This window comes from Vigna unguiculata, chromosome 6 (assembly GCF_037176805.1).
Source record: "Vigna unguiculata cultivar grain cowpea cultivar isolate G323 ecotype 2 chromosome 6, ASM3717680v1, whole genome shotgun sequence".
NCBI classification, from domain to species: Eukaryota; Viridiplantae; Streptophyta; class Magnoliopsida; order Fabales; family Fabaceae; genus Vigna; species Vigna unguiculata.
Window position 1 is genome coordinate 44,984,701 of NC_140797.1, and position 23,187 is coordinate 45,007,887.

The 23,187-nt window shown below is 27.4% G+C and overlaps 3 protein-coding genes and 1 non-coding gene across 4 annotated transcripts; 2 read left to right on the forward strand and 2 right to left on the reverse strand.

The window, feature by feature from the left end:
- Positions 1–2,772: 2,772 nt before the first annotated feature.
- Positions 2,773–2,845, reverse strand: TRNAF-GAA (transfer RNA phenylalanine (anticodon GAA)). Its single transcript has one exon. It is a non-coding gene; the product is annotated as a tRNA-Phe (tRNA).
- Positions 2,846–5,343: 2,498 nt separating this feature from the next.
- Positions 5,344–7,401, reverse strand: LOC114188773 (large ribosomal subunit protein eL20). Its single transcript, XM_028077412.2, has 4 exons — positions 7,249–7,401; positions 7,044–7,159; positions 6,773–6,836; positions 5,344–5,852 (listed from the first exon to the last, which is right to left on the reverse strand). Exons 1-4 carry the CDS (start codon positions 7,261–7,263, stop codon positions 5,511–5,513), a joined length of 537 nt encoding a protein of 178 aa, XP_027933213.1. The 5' UTR covers positions 7,264–7,401; the 3' UTR covers positions 5,344–5,510.
- A 1,131-nt stretch (positions 7,402–8,532) lies between these two features.
- Positions 8,533–10,500, forward strand: LOC114187419 (small ribosomal subunit protein uS11). Its single transcript, XM_028075674.2, has 6 exons — positions 8,533–8,666; positions 8,803–8,922; positions 9,006–9,051; positions 9,624–9,709; positions 9,886–10,015; positions 10,247–10,500. Exons 1-6 carry the CDS (start codon positions 8,664–8,666, stop codon positions 10,312–10,314), a joined length of 453 nt encoding a protein of 150 aa, XP_027931475.1. The 5' UTR covers positions 8,533–8,663; the 3' UTR covers positions 10,315–10,500.
- A 2,801-nt stretch (positions 10,501–13,301) lies between these two features.
- Positions 13,302–15,200, forward strand: LOC114186676 (large ribosomal subunit protein eL20z-like). Its single transcript, XM_028074653.2, has 5 exons — positions 13,302–13,512; positions 13,655–13,738; positions 13,896–13,959; positions 14,119–14,233; positions 15,043–15,200. Exons 1-5 carry the CDS (start codon positions 13,365–13,367, stop codon positions 15,106–15,108), a joined length of 477 nt encoding a protein of 158 aa, XP_027930454.1. The 5' UTR covers positions 13,302–13,364; the 3' UTR covers positions 15,109–15,200.
- The last annotated feature ends 7,987 nt before the right edge of the window (positions 15,201–23,187 follow it).

Sequence of the window (23,187 nt, forward strand, 5' to 3'; positions counted from 1 at the left end):
GAGTTATTTTAAAATGAGAAATTATATTTAATTTTAATTAGTAGTGTGAATTGAACAGTATTTATATTATATTATATTTATTTTTATATGTATCTATAACTTATAATCACTAAAAAAACACTCGTATTTTCTGTCAATTTTGTTTTAAATTTTTTTTTGTAAAAAGTACTTCTAAATTTTGTTATGAAAAAAAATTTACAGAAAATTGCTGTCAATTTTTTTGCAAAATATTTTGTATAAAATACTTTTCGCAACAAATTTTGTAAGAAATACTTGCGAATTTTATAATTTTGTAGGAAATAATTATCCACAAAGGAATTACTTACCAATTAAAATTCTTATAAAAGATAGCAGGAAACAATCTTTTCTTACAAATCTTTTTAACAAATTCGTAAGAAAATTTCCATTTAATATGAAAATTTTTAATAGTAAATATATATCTATTTTAAGAGAATTTTTTCTTACTAATATTTTTAACAAATTTGCAAAAAAATTTCGTTATTATACGAGAATTTTTAGTAGTAAATCTATATATATATATATATATATATATATATATATATATATATATATATATATATATATATGAGAGAATTTCATTTTATGTACACATTTCATAAATTTAATTTCACTTTTTATAATATTATTGATCCAGTAATTGTTATATTGATTTTAAAAAATTCATGAATTTTATTTTATTTTATTTTTATTTTATTATATATATAGTTTTTATCCTAACATTTATATTTTTCTTATTATTATTTTTAATTTTTTTCTTAAATTTTAAAAAATCACACATACAGGGCAACTACACTTTTATGTCTGCTGATCATCTATAAAGAGAATTCTCTTTGCCACAATTATTATTCTTCATCCTTTATTATGAATTATTTTTTTTAAGAAATAATTATTATTTTTTACATGTTTTTTTATATAATTGGCTTAACAATTATTTTTTTCTTTCCATTCATCGGCACCTTATTTTATCTCATTTTCTTTATTAAATTTAGTTTATTTTAATGAATATAATTTTATTTTATATATTAACTTAATAATATTAATTATCTACTAGTATAATATTATTTAATTATCGCATCCGAATTTACCTTAGTAATATCTCTCTTCGATGTTCACATCTTCTTTATTGTTTTATTCTTTAATTAATTTTTTATATTAAAATTATTATTTTATCAACTTTTTTCTTCAAATAACTACTTTTTAAGATTTAATGATTTTTCTCAATTCAACCTTTTCTTAAAACTTAATAATTTTGTAATTAAAAAACTATCTAAAAAAATCTTTATAATTATATAATAAAAAATATTTATATTTAATTTGACAACTACAATAATAAAAATATTATTATTAATTTTATTATTTTTTACTACAATAAAAAAATTAATAGATTTTCACTAATATTATTTTGATATATTAATGTGAAAACTCCCTCACTTCTCCACTTTTCTGAACAATGTACTTGCATGCATGTGGACCACACGCAGAGGAGCAGCGCGTGAGAAGCTTTTGTGGAAAATTAAAAAATTCCAACGGCTAGATGAGATGTGTGAAATTAACTGAGTGGAAGATCTCTGTGTCCGTACAATTGGAAGATGTGACTAAACAACTTTTTGTAAAATAATCCTTTTAAAGCATTACTATTATATTATAATAATATTTATTTATACATTTGAATTTTCAATTTTCTTTATCAGGGGATCATGCTTGGGCTTTCAGTAAAATGACCGGATGCAGCCGGTGGAAAGCGTGGTTGAGAAACCGGGAGAAGCGGTATGCAGGTAGACAGTGGGTCCCACGTGAGTGCTCAAACTTTGTGATATTTTCACGCACTCACGTCAGAGAAAAATGTCGGTGATTTTATTTATTCAGGGTTTGTTTGACGTATAAGGTAGACATTGCCCCAGCTTCACATATGGTTCGGTATATATTCTTTCATCATCATTGTTTCAAATTTTGGATTGAGTATTTATTATTTGGTCAAAAATTATAATTATTATTAGTTAATATATATATATTTTATTTAAGAACGTATAAATTTAAATATTATGAATCGATTGTAACTCGAATTATCAATTTTCACCAACAAAATATAATCGCGCACAACATGTAAAATCGTCATTTTTGTGATTAGATTATTTATAAAAATAAAAGGTGGAATTTGATATAAAAATACACAAAGAAAGAGCACATGGGAAGTAAGAGGAAATGATCTATAAAAGGTGGAGTTTGACCAAAGATGAGAGTAAAGCTACAAACTTTGACACTAGTTGTATTGCTCCTACTTACTAGACATCCATTATGCAGATGATGGGTTTGAGAGGGTCACGTTAACACCTAAATGCCCCAATTTTCTGTCCATTCAATACTGCAGTTTTCTTCTTCTCTTCTTGCTTGCTTGCTTTATTATTGGAACACTGAACCATCCCCACCAACCTCTTTCCTTGTCTTTTTACATTTTCTTATGTCTCCTTAAAATTGTCATTTCTAATGGATGTAGGAAAGTGAAAAACTGCACGAAGCGATGTTATTTGCAAGTTTGATGAAAACTACATAATCCTGAACCCTCTTTGAGTGCGTATCAAGAATATTTATTGGTCGAAGAACAGCACATATTATAATGGCGACCCTGTCCCCCATCATAACAACATGTTTATTCTTCTTCTCAGATTTGTTGCAAATAAATGTCTATCACAGCCTAAAATGGGGTTTTTCTTACCATTATGTATAAACATTACAGCAAAAATAAAACTAAAATGCGGTGAGCGTGGATCGAACACGCGACCTTCAGATCTTCAGTCTGACGCTCTCCCAACTGAGCTATCCCCGCCGGTTGTTGTTTCTTTATGATTAATAAATAGAAAGCTAAAACATTTAGAAAGAACATAACATAACATATACGAGGTTGAGATAGACCAATCAAAGTTCATTTTTTTCATTAATGCGTTCTGTGTAACGTTTCACGAAATCACCTTTCATTTGCAATGTGAAAAGAAGAAAAAAATTTTGAAAGGGACTGAATACTTGTAACGAAAGAAACGTGGTGGTGGAGAGAAAAGTGAAGAGGGAGAGACACAAGTGGTGTGTTTATTCTGTTTTGATTGAGGAAGTTAGGGTTCTGATTTTGTCACTGAGGAATATCTTGAATAGAGTGCGAAGTACACGTTTGACTCACTTAATTTGTAGAATCACTTTCTTGCTTTTTCATGCATTCCAAATTTTGTGAAAAAACGTACCTGGAAGCATTGCAATGAAAGCAATCTGTTTCGCTGCGAAAGGGATAGTCCAAAAACCCTTTCCTTTTAAAGCTTTTTCTTAATGTCAACAATGCAAATGTTGCGTTTCCATTTACCGAATAAGAGAAACTAAAACTATTGTTCCAAGTACAAGGTCCTATAACTCACTTCACACTGCAAAATCATTTATATAAACCCACACAACCATTTTATGACACTATGAACACAAAATAATTGAGATGCACACGGAACAAAATATAATCAATTCAATTCATCTCAAACAGAGGACAGTCTTCTTTTTTTTCTTTTTTGGCTGACTTCTTCTTAACTAAAATTAACTTACAATTGTAGAAACATATTTAATGAATTGACCACAATTTGAATATTTTTTTTTACGAAAATAAGGATTCAATTGCACTGTTTTCAATTTTATTAACTCTAAAAATTACACCAAATAATGATAAGTTTTAATGAAATGGTTCTTATTTCAATATTTTTTGAAAGATTATATCTATACTGTGAAAAATTAGTATAGATAGAATAATTTATAGTTTGAGGGGGATTTAGGGATTTCTAAATATAAAAATAAGATGATAAAGATAAAAAAAGGTGGCAGTTCATAAAATCAAATATTGCATCGGTAGTGTTTTAGCTTTTAAACAATGGTTAAGCTGGTGAAGTAAGTTTCTCCACCAAATACTGGGTTGGGCCTGAATGAAGTGAAGTAAGTTTCTCCACCAAATACTGGGTTGGGCCTGAATGAAGGCTACCAGTGTGAGTTTTCTTATTGGGCCCAGACATACGGTTATCAAGCTTTCTTTTGTTTTCTCTAACTTTGTGATATAATGGATTATTATCTTGTTTTCTCACCTCAATCCCAGAATATTACTTTTTTTAATGGTATTATAAATTATATTAACCTTTACGTTAAATCAACATATAAAATTAAAATTCATTTCATTAATACAATTTGAATTTAAAATTTTTTATTTAACCTTTTAAAGATCTTTTAAAGTGGGCAAAAATAATGTGCTGAACCAATATACAATCCAAATATAAAATTAAACCCATTTAAGAAATGGACAAAACTGATCAAATATCATGCTTCTAAAAAGGGGCCAACGAAGCATAACGAAGTCGTTTAACAGCACAACTCTATTCTCTTCATATTTCAACTAATTTTAACCTGATACTAACTAGCTTGTCACCATCTCTGCTATATGAACTTACCAAAATTCCTATATTGATCAGAGAGAATAAAGTGAAAAATTTTGGATGGCAACTATCTCCACTGGTTAGAGATCTTTGTTACAAATGTCTGACGCACCCAAAGGAAGAGTATACTCTAATATTTCAAGCCTCAAACTCATGCAGATTAAAAGTGATAAATAGTTAATATATGCTTACGTAATAGATTATATAACAATATTAATGATATCTGAAACTCTTCACCTACCTATTTACATAGAGAAATGTATAATCAAGAATCTTCGACTAAATTTTGCACAAAATTTTAATGGAATGTGACAATTCCAAAATGGAATTTTGACTTAAAATAATTAAAAAAAACAGAAAACTAGGATGCAAATTATATTGGACAAAAACCCTATGTTTTTATTTCTTTAAAATATTCCAACCCGATGGGTTACTTCGAAACCAGTCTAATGAACTACGTAAGCTTAATAAAGTATAACTAGCTAAAAACATAAGTTTGCAAAGTAGAAGAGGATGAAAAACATAACAGCAGTGAAAATTTTAAATTGAATGAAAAATATAGAAAATTGTCCACGAAGTCAACCACTTTATTTAATCTCTAGCTTTCCACTAATTAAAATTGAATTACTGTACGGAAGACACTACCAAGGTAAAACACAATCAGATTGGAAGATTTCGGATTATATCTCCCTCAGAACAAATTTGTAACACGAAAAACCATTCAAAATTCAGAAAATCCCAATGAATCACATGGCCACATTTTCAACATCCACGATTACTTGTTATTTTGGAGTTAATTGATGGAAAAAAATCTGTTTCCTCTGACCGGGTAACCATTCTAGCCGATATTAAGCAATAATAAGATTTGGATACACACTTATATAAATTTGTTTCATTCTACTCAAATATCAAAAAGATCACCAAGAAAATATCCAACAGAAAGATAACAGATTAACCCAAAAACAATAGTCCAAAATTCCTCAAACAAAATCTGAAAGTAAACAACTAACTGGTACGTTTCCTGTCACTCAATCAACAACCACATTACATAAACAAGTTGGGCTTCTTGGCCTTGTATGTGGTCTTCAGCTTCCTAGATGGTGGCCTAACCTTCTTGAACACCAATGGGAACTTGATTTTGGAGTTGTGGAATTGTTTGGTGCTCTCCCTCTTGCAAAGCTTGGCTGGGATGGTGGCAGTCTTGATGATTTGGATGCAAGGGCACCTAACCCTGTGACGAGAAGCCATTTCATTGTACATTTGCTCAACTGCACCATTTAGAGTGGTATCACGGTACTCCTTATACATGTTGTGGTAACCGGTCCTACTCTGATACCTCAACCATATCCCGTAGTTCTTAATTTTTGTTGGGTTCTTCTCAAAAATCTGCAAAATAAAACAATATTAACATAGGTAGACAAGAGAACATACATATGTAAAAGGTCAAAATAGAACGCCAAAAGAAAGCAAACAGTACAAATGTAAATATCAAATAAAATGGTGTTTTGACAACAAAAGCATCTAACCTAAACATTACAATACTTCTGTACGTTCATTATGAACTGTTAAAACTAAAATGCCATTTCACAACAGAAAACAATATCACTGAATGTATTCAAAACAGTAAGAACTTTAATTAAACCTTACTCTATCCAGCTCTTTGAAAGCCAAATTGAGGTAAGAAAAATTGTACAAAAGAAGGCTTGAAATGAGGTCAGTGCCTTTAAAAGACAGTCTTAAGCGAAATAACGATCTACTTGGCAAGTAAAAAGTACTCAGAATAGATCAACAACAAAAACGTATCAATGATAAAACCATACCAATACATTTTTTAAGTATTTGAATGAAAAATAAATTAAATACACCTTAGTCCTCAATTACAAAAATGAATAAGAGAAATCTAAGGTATACTTCAAAATTTCACAAAAATGTTTATAATGTATTGACATTGAACATAGACTACAGAAACCAACTAACCAAAACAATAACTTAATTAGATATCTCAACATAGCCAAACAAACACACTGCGCAATACTGACACCAACATAAGGCAAAACTCATAAATAAATCTGCTTCGAAAACACCAACAACCACCCAATGCTACCAAATTATATCATCATTAAATTATATGTAAATTCCATGTCCTCTAAGGCAACAAAAGAAGTTTAATACAAACAAATGCCCATGAGATCGCGGCTTTTCATCACAAGTTTCGACCACTTGAAAAACACATCAATTATAAGCATTGCGAATTTAAAAAGATAAAAAAAAATTAAACGCATAACAAGGTATGAGAGAAAAATTACCTCATTGATTGCGAGCATTTGACCATTGCTCTTCTTGACCTTCTTCAGCTTCCTCAAGAAATACCTAACCATAAGGAAAAATAACTAAAACATTAAAAGAACATAAACTACAAAATCCATAAACGAAGTTAACTAAATCCAAATACCCTCTAACAAAATCCGTAGTCATCAAGCGCAAGATGAGCATTGCACAAAGGAACACTCAAAAGAAAATGAAAGAAAAAACATATCTATAAAAATCAGAGAATATACGAAAGCCAAATGTGTTTACCAGAACTTAGATTTTGCGCGAACCTCGTTGGTAGCCCAAAGCTTCATGCGGTAAATCTTAGGGTGCTGATCTGTTTCCGTCGGGAGAGCCCTCCCAACGACCTGGTACTGATGAAACTGCAAAAAACCAAAACAAACATCAAACGATGAAAATCACTACCATAGTTCCACGAAATCGAACGCCAAATAGTGTTGATTATACAAACCCTGAACGTAACCATTTCTGAGAGAAGACAATAAACGAAGATCACACTCTCTCTCTCTCCCTCCCTCTCAGTCTGGCGCTACGATGAAGAGCAAGAAAGTAGGGTTTTTTTGCATATAAAGAGGCTTGAAACCCTAGGTTTTAATTTCGGACACTGGGCTCGGGTTCGGGCTCACCTTTCTTGGGTTAACTACTGAAAGGCCCATAGATTTTATCTTCTTTATGACAACATTTGGGAATTGTGGTGTAATTAGTTAAATGAATTTAAATTTTTAATAAACTTAAAGTTTGAATTATCTGTAATATAATATAAATTAATATTAAAAGGAGATGTTTATATGTTTGTTTGAACAAAATTTAGTCATCCTATTTACTTTACGAGTATTAAGTTATTTCAAATTATTAGCGTTTTTAAGTTTGGAAATATTATACAATTAAATGGTTTGGAAATAAGTACGATTAAATGACCAAATATTAGCATGCCATTCTTCTCATATATTTCCATTAACAAATTATGATTTAATTAAACTTCATTTGTCTGCATAATTTTCTTTAAATTTAATAATTCAAAGGGGATTAACTACTGAACGACCCAAAGATTTTACCTTCTCTTTGATAACATTTGAGAATTGTGGTTGAATTAGTTAAATAAAAATATTTTTTTATAAACTTACAATTTGAATTTTCTGTAATATAAACTAATATTAAAAGGAGATGTTTATAACCCTTTTTCGTATAAATTCTGTTCATCTTAATTACTTTATTAATATTAAGATATTTCAAATTATTAGCCTTTTTCAATTGGATAATATTAGACAATTAAATGGGTTGGAAATTATTATTATCAAATGAAGAAATATTATAATATGTTTCAATAAAAACAACTATGATTTAATTAAACTTAATATTTTTCTGTCATTATTTTCTTTCAATTTAATAGTTCATTTACTAAATTTATTCAAACATCTGCAATTGATTCCATGAGTTTTTCCACATGTTAGGAATTCAAAATGAATTCTGTACAAGTTATCTCTATTATTCAACATGTGAACTCAAGTAATGTTGTTACCCTTTCCATCTCATTTTTTTATTAAATAAAATAATTAAATAATCAAGCATAAATCTAATTAATTGTATAATATTTTGAATCTGAATCTGAATTTTGAGAAGACTAATAAATTTGAATAACCTATTATACATTAAGTAATATTTAATTGAAAATATAAAAAGAGTGAAGAGTTTAAAAATTATGAATAAAATAGATTCACCTAATAAACGGGCCCTAGTGGCAGCGTTGGCCCAAACAACCCAAGTCCAAGCTAAAATACAATAGGTTGAGGATTATCTCTGAACCCCTAACGCTGCTCCTTCTTCGTTTTCGCAGTAACAACTGTAAAACCTACGAAGCTCTTCATCATGGTACGTATATGGGAAAGTGTCTTGTAGTTGCACATGGATTTTCGTTGATCAAAGGATTGAGAACTCTGAGATTTGTTTGGGAATGCAAGATTGCAATTTTAATAGGGTTTTTTATTTTAATTTTGTTGTTGTGCAGTCGAGGAGAAAGGTCAGAGAGCCAAAAGAGGAAAACGTGACTCTTGGACCAGCCGTTAGAGACGGTGAACACGCCTTTGGTGTCGCTCGCATCTTTGCCTCTTTCAATGACACCTTCATTGTCAGTACATTCAGCTTTCTTTTGCTTCAACTTATCAGATGCTGAACCCTGAATGTTAATTTCTTGATATTTCATAATTGCAGCATGTCACTGATCTGTCTGGGAGGGAAACCCTTGTCCGCATTACTGGTACTCTTCACTTTCATGAACTAGTAAAATTGTTGACCTTTTTTTTCATAAATCTTATGTTGGCATCATTTACCTGCTTTTTGTTTCCAAATTTTTAGTGAATTTTATCTTTTTCTATGATACTGAAGTTGAAAAAGTCCATACATTGGTTCAACGGTGCTTGTGTAAATATGTTTTTTTTTTTTTCTATTCCTTTAGCTTTTCGTTTCATCTTGTATATCCTAGTCGTTAGATCCATGGAACTTAGGTAGCATGCCCGCACTCCCCGATGGAGTGAGCTTAGTGATAGGGCCTGCCCCTTTGTAATTTTTTTTATTTTACATCATACTTAATGATATTTGAGTTTTTCTATTCATGGAACTCTGGGTACATTTGTATTTGAACAAGCCAACAATCTTTGTCTTTAAATGAATTTTATTTCAATTAAACTCTTTAGTGGATATAGAGAAAAACTGGGAATCCATTTTTATCTCACCACCAAGCAAAACATTCGATGAAATTTGGCTTGTTCTTAACCTTTTTCGTGGATTTTGGACAATTGTTTCATTGATGTCTTTGATTTCTAACCTCAGGTGGAATGAAGGTTAAAGCTGACAGAGATGAATCATCTCCATATGCTGCCATGCTTGCAGCACAGGATGTTGCTACCCGATGCAAGGTACGCAGGCTTCGCTTTTACTTATATTAACCGAGATAGCTTACACGATCGTTTTGTTCGTCAACCAGTATAACTAGTCTATTGTTATGGTCATGGAAAGGGAAATCTCTGCATTAACAGTATTATTTATGTGAAGTCGTCAAGATTGATGCAGTTTTTCATATTTTCTGGAGCAGGAACTGGGCATAACTGCTCTTCATATCAAGCTCCGTGCAACTGGCGGAAACAAGACCAAAACACCTGGTCCTGGTGCCCAATCAGCTCTCAGGGCCCTTTCTCGTTCAGGAATGAAAATTGGTCGTATAGGTAATTTTCCTTTTATGAAAACCACTGATTTCTGCTTAGTGAAAAGCATTCTCATATTTTGTGCTGCTTATATTTCTAATAGTATGTTGACAACTGGGGCAACTTCACTTTGAATTGCTGTTGTTTTTTCTTTTAATATTTCATTGTAGTCGTTGTGTTTTCTGATTGATTTCATTTGTATTGCATTTGATTGTTAGATGAAATATTAATTATTTTTCTTGCTTTGTTCAGAGGATGTGACACCCATTCCTTCGGATAGCACTCGTAGAAAGAGTGGCAGGAGAGGTAGAAGGCTCTAAGTACTGGAGTTGCTATATTTTATTTTCCATACCAAACTGAAATGCCATGTTGATATTTTGCTATCAGAACTCCTAGTGTTTTTCTTTAGTCATATTGAACAGTGTTTTAATTGATAACAAATATTTGGAAATTCTGGTTGTTTCTTCGTAGCTTGCAATGGTGACTAATTATCTTCTTTTGCTAAACTTGGTCTTAAGTTTGCTTGATTGTTCTACGAAAATGGTGACTAATTTCATATTTGAGTTGCTATTGATTTAAATTGAAAGTTAAACATTCTCATTAAAAAAAAATTATTTAAATATATGAGATAAAAAATATTTAATTATTATACATACCCAATTAAAAAATTAGGTATTGCTTATATTCATATCCTTAGTTAATGTGAAAACGGGTTCATATAATACGTCATTTGTCATCCCTAACTACGTCATGCTTCGGAGGAATTGAACAAAATCCACTAAGATCTATGGTTCAACTTCAGACTTTTCAAACTGGGTCGTATAATTGAAGAGTTTGGAGGTTTTCTGTTTGTGCACAAAAATGAGAATGGTGGCAGTTTTAGGGTTTGGAAGTTCGACTTGTATTATTTCCTTGGACTTGGATTATTTGGGCCATAACAAACGCATGACCCATTTACGGGAAACTCCGCGCATAATGAAAGATACTTAAATTAATTTGATGAAATATTTGACAGGTCAATGTAATCTACTTTAGATACAAATATTTTCTTAGGTTTCATTATTCTTTTAATTTTTATTTTCATTTAAAAAATATCAAATTAATCATTCAATTTTTTTAGTTTTAATTTGATTTCAATTTTTAAAAAATTTATATGTGAACTGGTATTTTCATTAAATTTCATTAAATGGATCAATAATTTTTTACTAAAATTGAAATTATTAATATTTTTTACTAAAATTGAAATGATTAATAAAGATAATTTCTTTGTTAATATAACTAAATATAATTTTAGTGTCAATTTTAATAAAAAATAATTGATCACTTTAAAAAATTTATTGAAAATAATAAAATTGTATTAATTTTTAAAAAATTGAGATCAAATTGAAATTTGGAAAAAAATTACATAACCAACTTAATAGTTTTAAAGAGAAAGAGACTATGAGAATAATTAAACATATTTTTTATTCAAATTATTTTATTTAAATTAATATTATCTCCCCACTAACAAAAAATACTAGCATAATTTACACGGTAAAACTTATAATTAAGCATGGTTGTTAATATCTTTTTGTAAATATGTATCTAAAATTGTTATAACGGTGAATGGATTATTAACAGTAAAAAATGATATTCAGTTTTAGAAAACTGAAAATTTTTTAATATACTTTTCCTGAAAACCTATGATGCACCAATATTTTACCTTAGTTCCGTGTCCGATACTTTAGGATATTTTATCGTTATTTATGAAGTAGTAAAGTATTTAATTTATAAAGTCATAGTACAATACAAGAAAATCTTTGAATAATGACAAATTTTAGTTACAAAAAATAATTAGTCATTATATAGCGACCAATTTAAGTACCAATTTAAAAACTAAAAATTATTTGCAACTAAAATAGTTCAAAAAAATTATAATTGGTGACTAAATTGATAATTAAAATAATTTTTATTATGAATTTGTTTCTAAATTGATCACTAACATTAGCTATCAATATTTTGACTACTAAAATGCTTAGTCTTTAAGATATTTTTTGTTACTAAAATTGGTCATTATTTGAAAGTTTTTCTTATAGTGATATTTTTATAATGACAATCATATATTTATTATATTTTTTTATGAATTATTGTACACTTTTCAATATTCATATCATGCGCATTTATCACGTATCGAATCCTATTATTTTTTTTAAAACTAAACGTATTAAGGTGTCAGATACGTGCACGTATGGTAGTTGCGCATCATAAATGAAAACCCAAATCGCATAGACAAATAAATGAAAACCAAAATTGCATAGACAAAATTATAAGATCTCAAATTAGATTTAAGTATTTTAGTTTTATATTTATTAAAATAAGGCTTAAATACCTTTTTAATCCTCATTTTCGTAGTGTGGATGATCCTAATTTTGACAGAATGTTTAAAATGGTTCTCATTTTTTACCGAATGTTTAAAATGATTCTCATTTTCGCAATTCGTGTTTTATTTGGTCATTTTCTGTAACGTCATTTAAATCATTAACAGAGCATTCTACAGGTGGCACAGTTTTGTGTTACATGTACTGTACATATGGCTAATTAATATTAATTTTTGTTGGGTCCTCTTGATAAGATCCTCTGATATAGTGGATGGACGTCAGGGTAGGGAGTTCTTTTCCATAAGACTACACCATTGACTGAAAAGATGATGAATTAATATATTTCTTTGTAGGTGGATCTTCTGAAGCAGATTGATAAGAAGTCCTCAGTATTGCAGTTGTAGGAAATGGCTTCTGCTCCCTTGCTGCCATGCTATTGCAGCAATGAATTTCATGAATGTTAATGCTGAGTACTTCATACCAATATGCTTCAGGAGATCCACCTATGAAGAAATGTATCAATCCATCATCTTTTCAGTCAATGGTGAAGTCTTATGGGAAAGAACTCTCTATCCTGACGTCCATCCACCACATAAAATGATATTACCAGATCTTACCAAGAGGACCTAAGGAAAATTAACGTTAATTAGCCATATGTATAATACACGTAACACACCCTAATACAAATTGTGTCATCCGTACAATGCTCTCCGTTAATGATTTAAACGGCGTTACAGAAAAAGGACCAAATGAATTGCGAAAATGAGAATCATTTTAAACATTCGGTAGAAATGAAGACCATTTAAAACATTATGTCAAGATGAGGACCATCTGCAACAAACACTACGAAAATGAAGACTAAAAAGGAATTTAAGCCTTAAAATAAATATTTTTACTCTTCAATATCTGTTATTATTTTTTTAATATAATTGCCAATCAATGAATTTGTGTATTTCATCCACACCAACAACATCTGATTATTAGGGTTTGGTGAAGGTGAGAGTGTATCTACGATGGGCGAGAAGGGGGAAAACAAGGAAATTGTGAGCGACAACCCTTATTATGGCACATTCCAAGGCGTCACAAATTATTATCCTCCTCAATACCCTTCGTCTTCTTCCTCCTCTCATCACCAACAGCAAGGCTATCATGGTTTTCCAGGTACATGCATACTTATTTACATCTTCTAATGTTCGTGTATTAAAAACAAATCAGATTAATTTGCAAATTTTCTGTCTCTTTTTTTATTTTTTTATTATTTAATGTTCGTGTTCTTCCTCAATACCCTTCGTCTTCTTCCAAGGCGTCACAAATTATTATCCTCCTCAATACCCTTCGTCTTCTTCCTCCTCTCATCACCAACAGCAAGAGTATCATGTTGTTCCAGGTACATGCATTCTTAATTTACATCTTGTAATGTTCGTGTGTTAAAAACAAATCAGATTAATGCAAATGTTCTGTCTCTTTTTTTATTTTTATTTTTTAATGCATGAGCATGTTTATGGAATGGAATTTTTTGACAATTTATTTTTATGTTGTGCAAGTTTATGCCCTTCCTGAAAGAAAACATAGACTTCCCTTTTGTGGACTTGGTGTAGGTTGGGTTTTGTGAGTTTTCTTTCCCTCTTATTATAATTCTTGGCATTTTGATTTTTCAATTTTTTACTTGAATCCAGAAAATATCACAAGGAAGAGTTAGAAACCAGTATCCTTAACTTGTTGATATTTATTTCAATATTTATTTTTTTCTTTTCTTTGTATTGCAAGGTTCATAATTGGTTGGTTTCTTGGTGGTGTTCCTTGGTACCTTGGAGCTTTTGTTTTAGTATTTGTGCAAATGGATCATCGAGAAAAACCTGGACTAATTGCATGTGCAGTGGCTGTAAGTTTTATTGCAGACTGTTCAATTTACAATTGCTTTAGGTTTCTTCAATGCATCAATCACAAATTATTATATTTATTTTTATTGCAATGGGTAAATCCAATTCTTCATTTTGTTTTCTCATAATGTTACTTGATTCATGCATTGTAACAATACATGAGCAATGACATAAATTCAATGACATGTCTCTAAAATTTGCTGAACATTCTTTGGTACCTTTTAAAAGAGAGGATTTTGATACCCTTTCCCATTTAACCAATAAAAACATGTCATATACGCTAGAGATTCATCAAGTAATGGTTGAAAGTTAAAACACGACCTTCTATGTTAAAAGGACCTTCAAGGAACACCCTTATAAAAGCACATATCTAATATCTTACTATGTAAGGTTTGATTTTATGTGGCAAATGAAATAAAAAAAATGATATAAGTACTATAGTTGTTTTGTTATCATTAAAATGTAATAATAAATATTTATATACCTTACACCTTATAAGAAACTTTTCTAAATATGCCTTTTTAAAACTAATGTGTCACCACATTGTTTAACTTTAGAATATGGGATTAGTCTCCCAAATATTTTAGAATGTCACAAAATTTAAGGATGGTGAATCTTTGTGGTGTTATTATTCGTTTGAAAGATTATTTTGGTGAAAATGAAAATGAGAAAAGATTAGTAGAATGGAAAATTAGTATTTAGATGATGAGTGTAGTTTTTTTTTAAATATTATTTTATTTATGTTAATTGTGTATATTTAAATGGTTTTACTTTTAATGTTCTCACTTAAATCATGTATTTGAATTTACAGACGTTGGTTACTATGATGGTGGTTGCCCTTGGTGTCACACAGGCAGATCTTCAAAAGTTGACATGAAGAACAAAATTTTACTCTATCTTTTACCGTGCACAAAACCATGAATTATTGTAATTACTTTTAACTTCGGTAAAAAAAGTATATAAAAATATACTATTAATTATTGCAAATTATTTAATGATTTATTTATATTTTAGTTTAAATTTTGTTAATAATTAGAAGTCCTTCCATGCTGTTAATAGTTCATTTGATTATGTAAGGTTTTCAAAATCAAACAATTTTAGTTGAATATAATATGTGTAAGTTAGTAACTGATATTTAGATGTTAAAGCGGTTAGGTCTGTCAGTTTGTCAAGAAAATGATAAGTCGATTTAGAGTTTCCAGTCCATCAATTTGTTGTAGTCTGGCTCGCTTAGCTTGTCAATTTGGTGGACCAATCTGCCTTGGTCCGCCAACTCCTTTTTTTTATGTTTAAAAATAAAAATAATTAAAAAATAATATCTTTTTATATCATATAAATAAATTTATATCTACAAAAAAAATTATATTTAAAAAAAGTTAAAACAAAATTAAAAATTAAAATAAAATAAAAGAAGTAGTGGGCCAGTTCGTCAGTCCACCTAGGACGGGATGGGTTGCAATATCCAACCCGTTTGTTAATGGCGGACTAGCCTGGCCCGACCTATTTTTGGTGGACCTGCTCAAAATGGGTCAAGCTGGCTCGTTTTGTCACCCGATATTGTTATACTTGAAAAATATAATAACGTTTTTTATAAAATTATTAAAAATATGTTAATAATGAACAAACATTTTTCATTTTAGAAAATTAAATGATCAAATACGTAATTAATTTTTTATAAGAATAAGAATTGCTAGCATCACAAAACAATAAGAATCAAAATTAGATTCAAGTCTTTTAAGATTTTAGCGAACATAATACATGTCTTCTTATACATATATATCGTCATGCAGAAAAAAAAGTAAGAAAAAATCGTATAAATATTGTATTTTAAACTAAAAAAAGTTATTATATTCTTCTTTTTTTAAGAACACTTAAAAAACAACTGAAAAAACATATCAAAACTTAAAACTAAGTAAAAAGATGAGAAATATTAAAAGAAAAGCTAAGGGTGGTTTCAGGCCGATTTGTCTTTTTTTTGACTCGTTTTATATTTGACTTACATAAGTAATTTTAACCGACATGAGCCGGTTCATCTTATTTTAACTCGTTTTGCATTTAACCCGCAAAAAGTAAATTAGACCGACACTTATCTTACATAAGAAATGGATAATGATTTTTTTATTGACTTACTCTCCGTAAAAAATGTAGTAATTTCTCTTCTTGTCCTGCATAATATCTGACCTATGGACCAATCTTTATAAGATTTTTTTTCTTAAATTTTGTTGTTAGCATTGTGTTTAAAGAAAAAGAAAAAAAACGTAGTTTAAATATAACGAATAAAACATTTGTTTAAAACAAAATATCAATTTTGTTTTTTGAATCTTTATTATTTTTTTAATTATGACAATTTTTTTCTTATAAATTATGTCAATTATTAATCATAGTTAAATTCACGCATTTTTTTTCTAAATGATATCACTTCTGTCTATTTTTTTAATAAATTTATGTTAAACATCGCTTGTTAAATACATATATTTTTTTTTAATTTAAATTTATATGGAATATGTTGACCAACCTGTACCTGATGACCATCCCACATTATGATCTTAAGAAAAATAATTAAGCACAATAATTGCATCAATAATATTATAAACATTACTGAAAGTCCAAATCTATTTTCTACTTTATCATCAACTCCGTTATTCAGTAAACTTGCGAATTGGTCAACATCGATCCTTGCTGATACGTAAAATATTAGTTTTTCTAAACAAAACCATGGATCTTGTAATTATCTTTGTTATAAATAATTACGTTCCAAATCATGTATCAATAACTGCGTATTAAATATGAAATCTCTTATCCCAATCACCTACGTTTATTACTAACACTAAAATATACATCATACTATTATATACAATCACAAATCATAATATATTTTTTCATGAAGATACTTTCTCTTTTCTCCTTGTATCACTCAATCAACCTCATTTTTCCATTGTTTTGTGTATTGTAGAAAAAAAAAATATAAGTAAATTCATCAGAATACATAATAATATATTTTTATACTATTTTTCAGTAGATTATACAATTAAGAACAATTGTTTTTATAACATTTGTTTTAAAAGTTTGAATATAAACTCGTTGCGTAAGCTAACTTCTTTTCGTGGCGAAATTGTCTTAAGATTCATATATTAGGAAGAAACAAAGTTAGTTTAAAGTTTATCTTTTTTTAAAAAAGTTTTCATTACAGCATTTAAACGTAAGCTAAAAGAATATAGAAAAACTTTGACAACAAATTTGATCATTTTTAAATTATAACGTACCAAGTCATTTAAAAACATCTTCTCCAACTCATCTCCATACGGGTTTGATGAGTATGTATTATCGATACATTTTTTAATATTCTCAACAAATTAAAAATCATTATTGACTTTAACTTTCAACCTAGATAATCATTGAAGGTGTACTAGTGCTGTTTTTGTCTCTGCAAAGCTTTGGATTCTTTTATTTTCTGTTTCAATTTTTAATTCTTGAATTTTCATGTTTGTTTCCATATTTTCAAGATTTAAAAACTTGTATCAGGAAAAATAAATATTTTTTCAAAGCAAAATATATTGAAAGAAAGTGAAAACTCTGGATTCAAAATTTGAAATAGAAAAAACTGAGTATCCTCCATGCTTTATATGGTAAAAAAGGTTTACTAGTTTTTTCGTCTCAAATTGTATTATAATTATTTAATGTGATATCTAAAATTTTTTACTTCGATATAATTTTCGTTTTTATTAAAAATAATGAATGTGATTTTTTTGTACAGTCGCACCATCTCATTAATTACAAAAATCATGTGATGGAATATTTACACACACAAAAAAAAATTGAATATTTTACATAACAAAATTTTTTTAATTAAATTTCAGTTGAAAATACTTAAAATTATTACATACTTAATAGTTTATTAAATCTTACATTTCTATTCTTAGTTTAAAGTGTAATTAAAGTACAATTTTAACTATACTCATTATGGGTTTGTTAATTTATATTTCATGCAGATTGGGCAGTAGATAGATATTCCCTGTAAGTATGCATCCACTAAGAAAAATAAAATAAAGTGCCTAGAATTGAATTGGCCCATAGTTTGCAAGGACCAGCTACGTTAATTGTTCTAGGAATATAATTATTTTTCTTTGTTTTTTGTTCATGACATGTGGTCATTACTCGTATTTATTTTTTTCTGGTTTGTGATAAGGTATTTTTGTGTTGTAATAAATAAATACATTTTGGGCTTGATGTGATGACAATATTTGTTTTTGTGGGATCCATTTTTCCCAATCGTACTATTTCTCAAATTTAGTACAATATGAGATTGCGTGTGACAAATAACGATAGCGACCCGCACGATTCTCCATCTTATTCACTGTTTAATCAATGGTTCCAAGTTGTGGAAAACAAATAATTATTTGCAAATATTTCTCATTAGGCTTTAACGTTTCATCAACTTCACCGTGTAACTTCAATTGTAAGAATGAAGAATGATGTGGCAAATTAAAATACCAACTCTCTTCATGAATTCCTATAAAACAAATGTTTTTTTGATAATTTTTCGCATAATGATTTTTAAAAGAAAAAAAAGAATATTTTTTCTCTTACAGTTTTATATGAATAAACTTTTAAAAGATAATATTTATGAAAACGTTTTTTAAAGAAATTTTAGATTTTTATCTAACATGATTTTATCTTTAAAAATTGAATTTAATAAGTAAAACAAAAAATATTTAAATTATGTTTAATCTCGACTTATAATCAAAATTTATTGAATATATCAAAATACAATTAAATGATTAAATAAAACTATTATTTTATTTTGTTTTCATAATTAAATTTTATTAAAAAGTATGTATGCAGTTGTGTGTCATATTACTCAGTAAAAATCACTACAATTGTTGACAAGTCATATAGGTATTATTTTCCGTCACAAAATCTTTATGTTGATAAAATAAATATTGTGCTTTCAACAAAGTAAACACAATGTCATCAAGTAAATGATATTATCTATTTCATTAAATGTCTATAAATCTAAATCACATCTTAAGAAGATATTTATATTAATTGAAAATAAAAGATTAAATACTTTTAATAAATTTCAATTGTTAACTTTTTTTTCACATTAATTTTGTTAACGATAGTTATAAAGACATATAAAATCTCGATACCTCATTTCACTTAGTTAAAGATCATCATTATTGATGTGATAAATGAATATAAATTATATATCAATATATAACACAAATAAATCATGATGACTATTCAAATAATCATTTATGAATACTTTTTAAAGAGTAGTTATATATTTTTTTCAGGAGAAATTCGGAATAAAATATATTAGGTATGATTATGAATTTTAACATTTTAATTATATAAACTTCAAAGCTGATTAATTATTTCTCATCATATTAAAATTTATTAAAAGTATAAAATATAGAAAATTATACAAAACATGATAAAAAATTAGACTTCATAAGATGTAAATAAAATATATTTATTATAAAAAATATAAATAAATTGATGTTGATAAACGCTCAGAAATAATTAAATAGGAACTTTTTCATGTTATATTTACTGAATTTTTTGTTCAATGTCTTAATTTAATTTTTTGCTAAATATTTTTTTAATTATTTTAAATTTTGTCTTTACTTTGTAAACTAAATTATATATATTTTATTTATAATTCAACTCGTGTAACACGTTCTTTCAACAAATAACAGCACTATGTAAAACTCCGGTTGTTATAAAAGTGTTTAGATAAATTAGATATATATTTAATTTAAAGATAAAAAATATATCTTTAACTTTTTAATTTTTGTAAATTCAACAATTATATCACTTTTAGTATCTTTTTATTTTTTTTTTCTCAGATGCAACAGTATCGTACACACAGTCTCGCTGATGTATTATTTGATTTTTGATAAAAATACATATTTCCAATATAAGGAGAGTGCAGATAAAGATGGTTTAAAAGATTAATTCATCAAAATTAATGATTTTTAATTAATTTCAATTTTATCATTAATTATAAATAAAATTACTATTTTTACATTAATTATAGTTACACTCATTAATATTCATAATTTAACTTTATTTATATTTATTAAGAATGGAGATTTAATTGATAATGAATTTTTTTAAAATAGTATAATTAAACATGAGTTAGGAAATTAAAATTTAAGTTCACCAAACATATCATTACATACATTTATTTGTTTGAATCATACTGTTTACTCTTCTATCCTTTTTGTGTGTTTTTATAAAAAAAAAAAAGAAAAACTATTTTTTATTTATTATTTTTACGAAGCATATACAAACCATGTCTATTATCATTTTTAAAATTTCAAGATAACATCATTTTTATTTCAATTATACTTTTATTTTTCATTTTCATCATACACTGAATATGTTTTGAGAGAACAAAATAATAGGTACAATAGGTGGCTTCTTTGAAATTATATTTTTCACTTGGGTGAAAATTTTTAAACTATTATATTATAAAACGAAAGAAAATACCTTATATTTAAGTTAATCCATAAAAGTTTGATAAATGATTGGACAGATAATTATCAACAAAAAGAAAATCTTATATATGTCACAATATTCAAGTAATTGAATTGTTGTTTTGTGGTAACAGAATGTGGTGGCACACAATCATAATATGTATTGTATAGGACCGCATACTAATTTCACATGTGCAAGACCTTTACTAAATGATTTTAAATAAATAAAAACTTTCTTTTGGAGTAGTCACATTCATGATTTGGCATTGAATAACCAGTTTCTAAAATTGTGAGCATTGATCGATTTAATTTTGGAAAGAAAATTTTTTATATATAACTTTTTTTTTTTTCATTCTTTATTCTATGTTTTGACGTGTTTTAAAGGGTTATTAATATTTTTTTAAAAAAATTATAATATATTAATTAATAATTCACACGTTAAATTAAATAATAAAGTTTAAAATAAAAAATAAAAAAATTATAATATATTTAAAAGAAAATTGTACCGAAATATGTCGTAAGAAAATCCTGATGGAATTGCAAATTATTATTAGTACCTTCGAGAAAATGGACATGTTGAATCTTCTCAATATTTATCACACCACACAACCCACACATGGGTTTATCTCAATGCAATTCACCAATGTGATACACGTGTTATATTTTTTTTAAATAAAATAGTTAACTGAAAATATGAGTTGGTCCAATAAATTGAAATACAAATCTCGGTTATGTTATGAAATTCTGCCTCTTAGATATGCTTACTATTTTATTTTAATCTATTAAGGAACGCTCCTTAATCACATTTCAGAGTTGAAGTTGTTTACAATTTTAAGAGTTAGTAAGTTTATGTATAAATTCCTTACTCTTTTCTCTTTCTTCGCGCGTTTCTTTCTAAATTTGTATTCCAATAAGATGAAATAATTTTAAAAGAAATTATTCTCAATATGAAAAAATGTTATCCTAGCATTACTTATTTTATTTAAAACATTGTTTTTAAGCACGAATAATTATGACTATGACTATAAATTAGTTCATCCCTTTGAAAGTATAAACGTCGCATTCTAAATGAGACTGTTACTCTTGCTTTTGAAACATGGTCTATCCAACGTTCAAACCCCGCGATAGAGAAAGGTATGTTTTTGTTGTGCGATCTTAAATCCTAAGATGTACAGTAAAAAAAATCAAATTAAAATTATTTCGAATGAAAAATATATATTAAAGTTATGTTAATTTATAAAATAATATATTTTCTCAATTGAATGACATTTTTTTGTACGTGGCGTATACATAAACACTTCTTTATCATGCAGAAACAATACAAATTTTATCAAAATTTTATAGTTTTTCCACTTGTTATTCGTTAGCTTTCGCTAAACACTAACATAACTTACTACATAAAGAGGGTGATTTATATCACAATAATGACTAATTAATAGAGTTTTTTTTATAGTGTTTTAAAATAAATTTCTTGATTATGTTATCAATTAACAATTATTAACTTATTAAGAATTTAATATAAGGTGGAAAATTTATATTTTATAAAGATGAATAAAATAACTACATATAAGCAGTTATGGATTATCCTTACTAAATTTGTTTTATATTACTACTCCATGACTTATAGCAAAAAATAGTTATATGTTTTATAATATAGTATAATCTAAATTACACTAAAAAAATATATAAGCTAATCAGACAGATTTAGAGTATCTGAATTAAAGAAATGAAAACTTTATTTTTCAAAACGGCTAAAAAATCCATATTTCCTATTAATTTTGTTTTGATTTTTTTTTTAAAAAATACTTATTAAATTTTGTTATGAAAAAAAAATGTAGAAAATTGCTGTCAATTTTTTTTTTCGTAAAATATTTTGTATAAAACACTTTTCACAACAAATTTTGTAAGAAATACTTACGAATTTTATAATTTTGTAGAAAATAATTATTCACAAATGAATTATCTACCAATTAAGGTTCTTAGAAAAAATAGCAAGAAAAAGTAATTTCCTGCAAATGTTTATAACAAATTTGCAATAAAATTTTCATATAATATGAAAATTTTTAGTAGTGAAACATATACTTTTGACCTTATTTGTACAAGATAGAGATGATGTGATCTATGTGAAATGATATAATCTCAAAATAACTTATTAAAATAAGATGAGATATATTAATAAGATGTTAAGATAAGATACTCATTCATGGAAGAGTCTATTTAAATTTTATAAATAGAACACTAATTATAGTCACATACTATTAATTAATTATTATATTTGTTACGATTATATAATGTATTGTTAACTTAAATTGGGGCGTCTTTAGACACATCTTACCTCTTATACATCTCCATAAATTTTAAATTAAAATATTTAAATTAAGGAGACATTGATTTTAAGAGATAAAGAATGTGAATATATAGAAATATTTTGGTCATACAAGTACACAAAATATTATTAAAAAGCGTTGCAT

What these genes read in the sequence shown, in the direction of transcription:
- LOC114188773 (XM_028077412.2), bottom strand. An exon ending in CGCGCAAAATCTAAGTTCTG is followed by an intron (nt 6,837 to 7,043) that starts GTAAACACATTT and finishes CCTTATGGTTAG; the next exon opens with GTATTTCTTGAGGAAGCTGA. An exon ending in AAATGCTCGCAATCAATGAG is followed by an intron (nt 5,853 to 6,772) that starts GTAATTTTTCTC and finishes TTTATTTTGCAG; the next exon opens with ATTTTTGAGAAGAACCCAAC.
- LOC114187419 (XM_028075674.2), top strand. An exon ending in ATGTTGCTACCCGATGCAAG is followed by an intron (nt 9,710 to 9,885) that starts GTACGCAGGCTT and finishes TTTCTGGAGCAG; the next exon opens with GAACTGGGCATAACTGCTCT. An exon ending in AATGAAAATTGGTCGTATAG is followed by an intron (nt 10,016 to 10,246) that starts GTAATTTTCCTT and finishes TGCTTTGTTCAG; the next exon opens with AGGATGTGACACCCATTCCT.
- LOC114186676 (XM_028074653.2), top strand. Translation starts at nt 13,365, where the DNA reads ATGGGCGAGAAGGGGGAAAACAAGGAAATTGTGAGCGACAACCCTTAT. An exon ending in AGGCTATCATGGTTTTCCAG is followed by an intron (nt 13,513 to 13,654) that starts GTACATGCATAC and finishes TCTTCTTCCAAG; the next exon opens with GCGTCACAAATTATTATCCT. An exon ending in TAATTGCATGTGCAGTGGCT is followed by an intron (nt 14,234 to 15,042) that starts GTAAGTTTTATT and finishes TTGAATTTACAG; the next exon opens with ACGTTGGTTACTATGATGGT.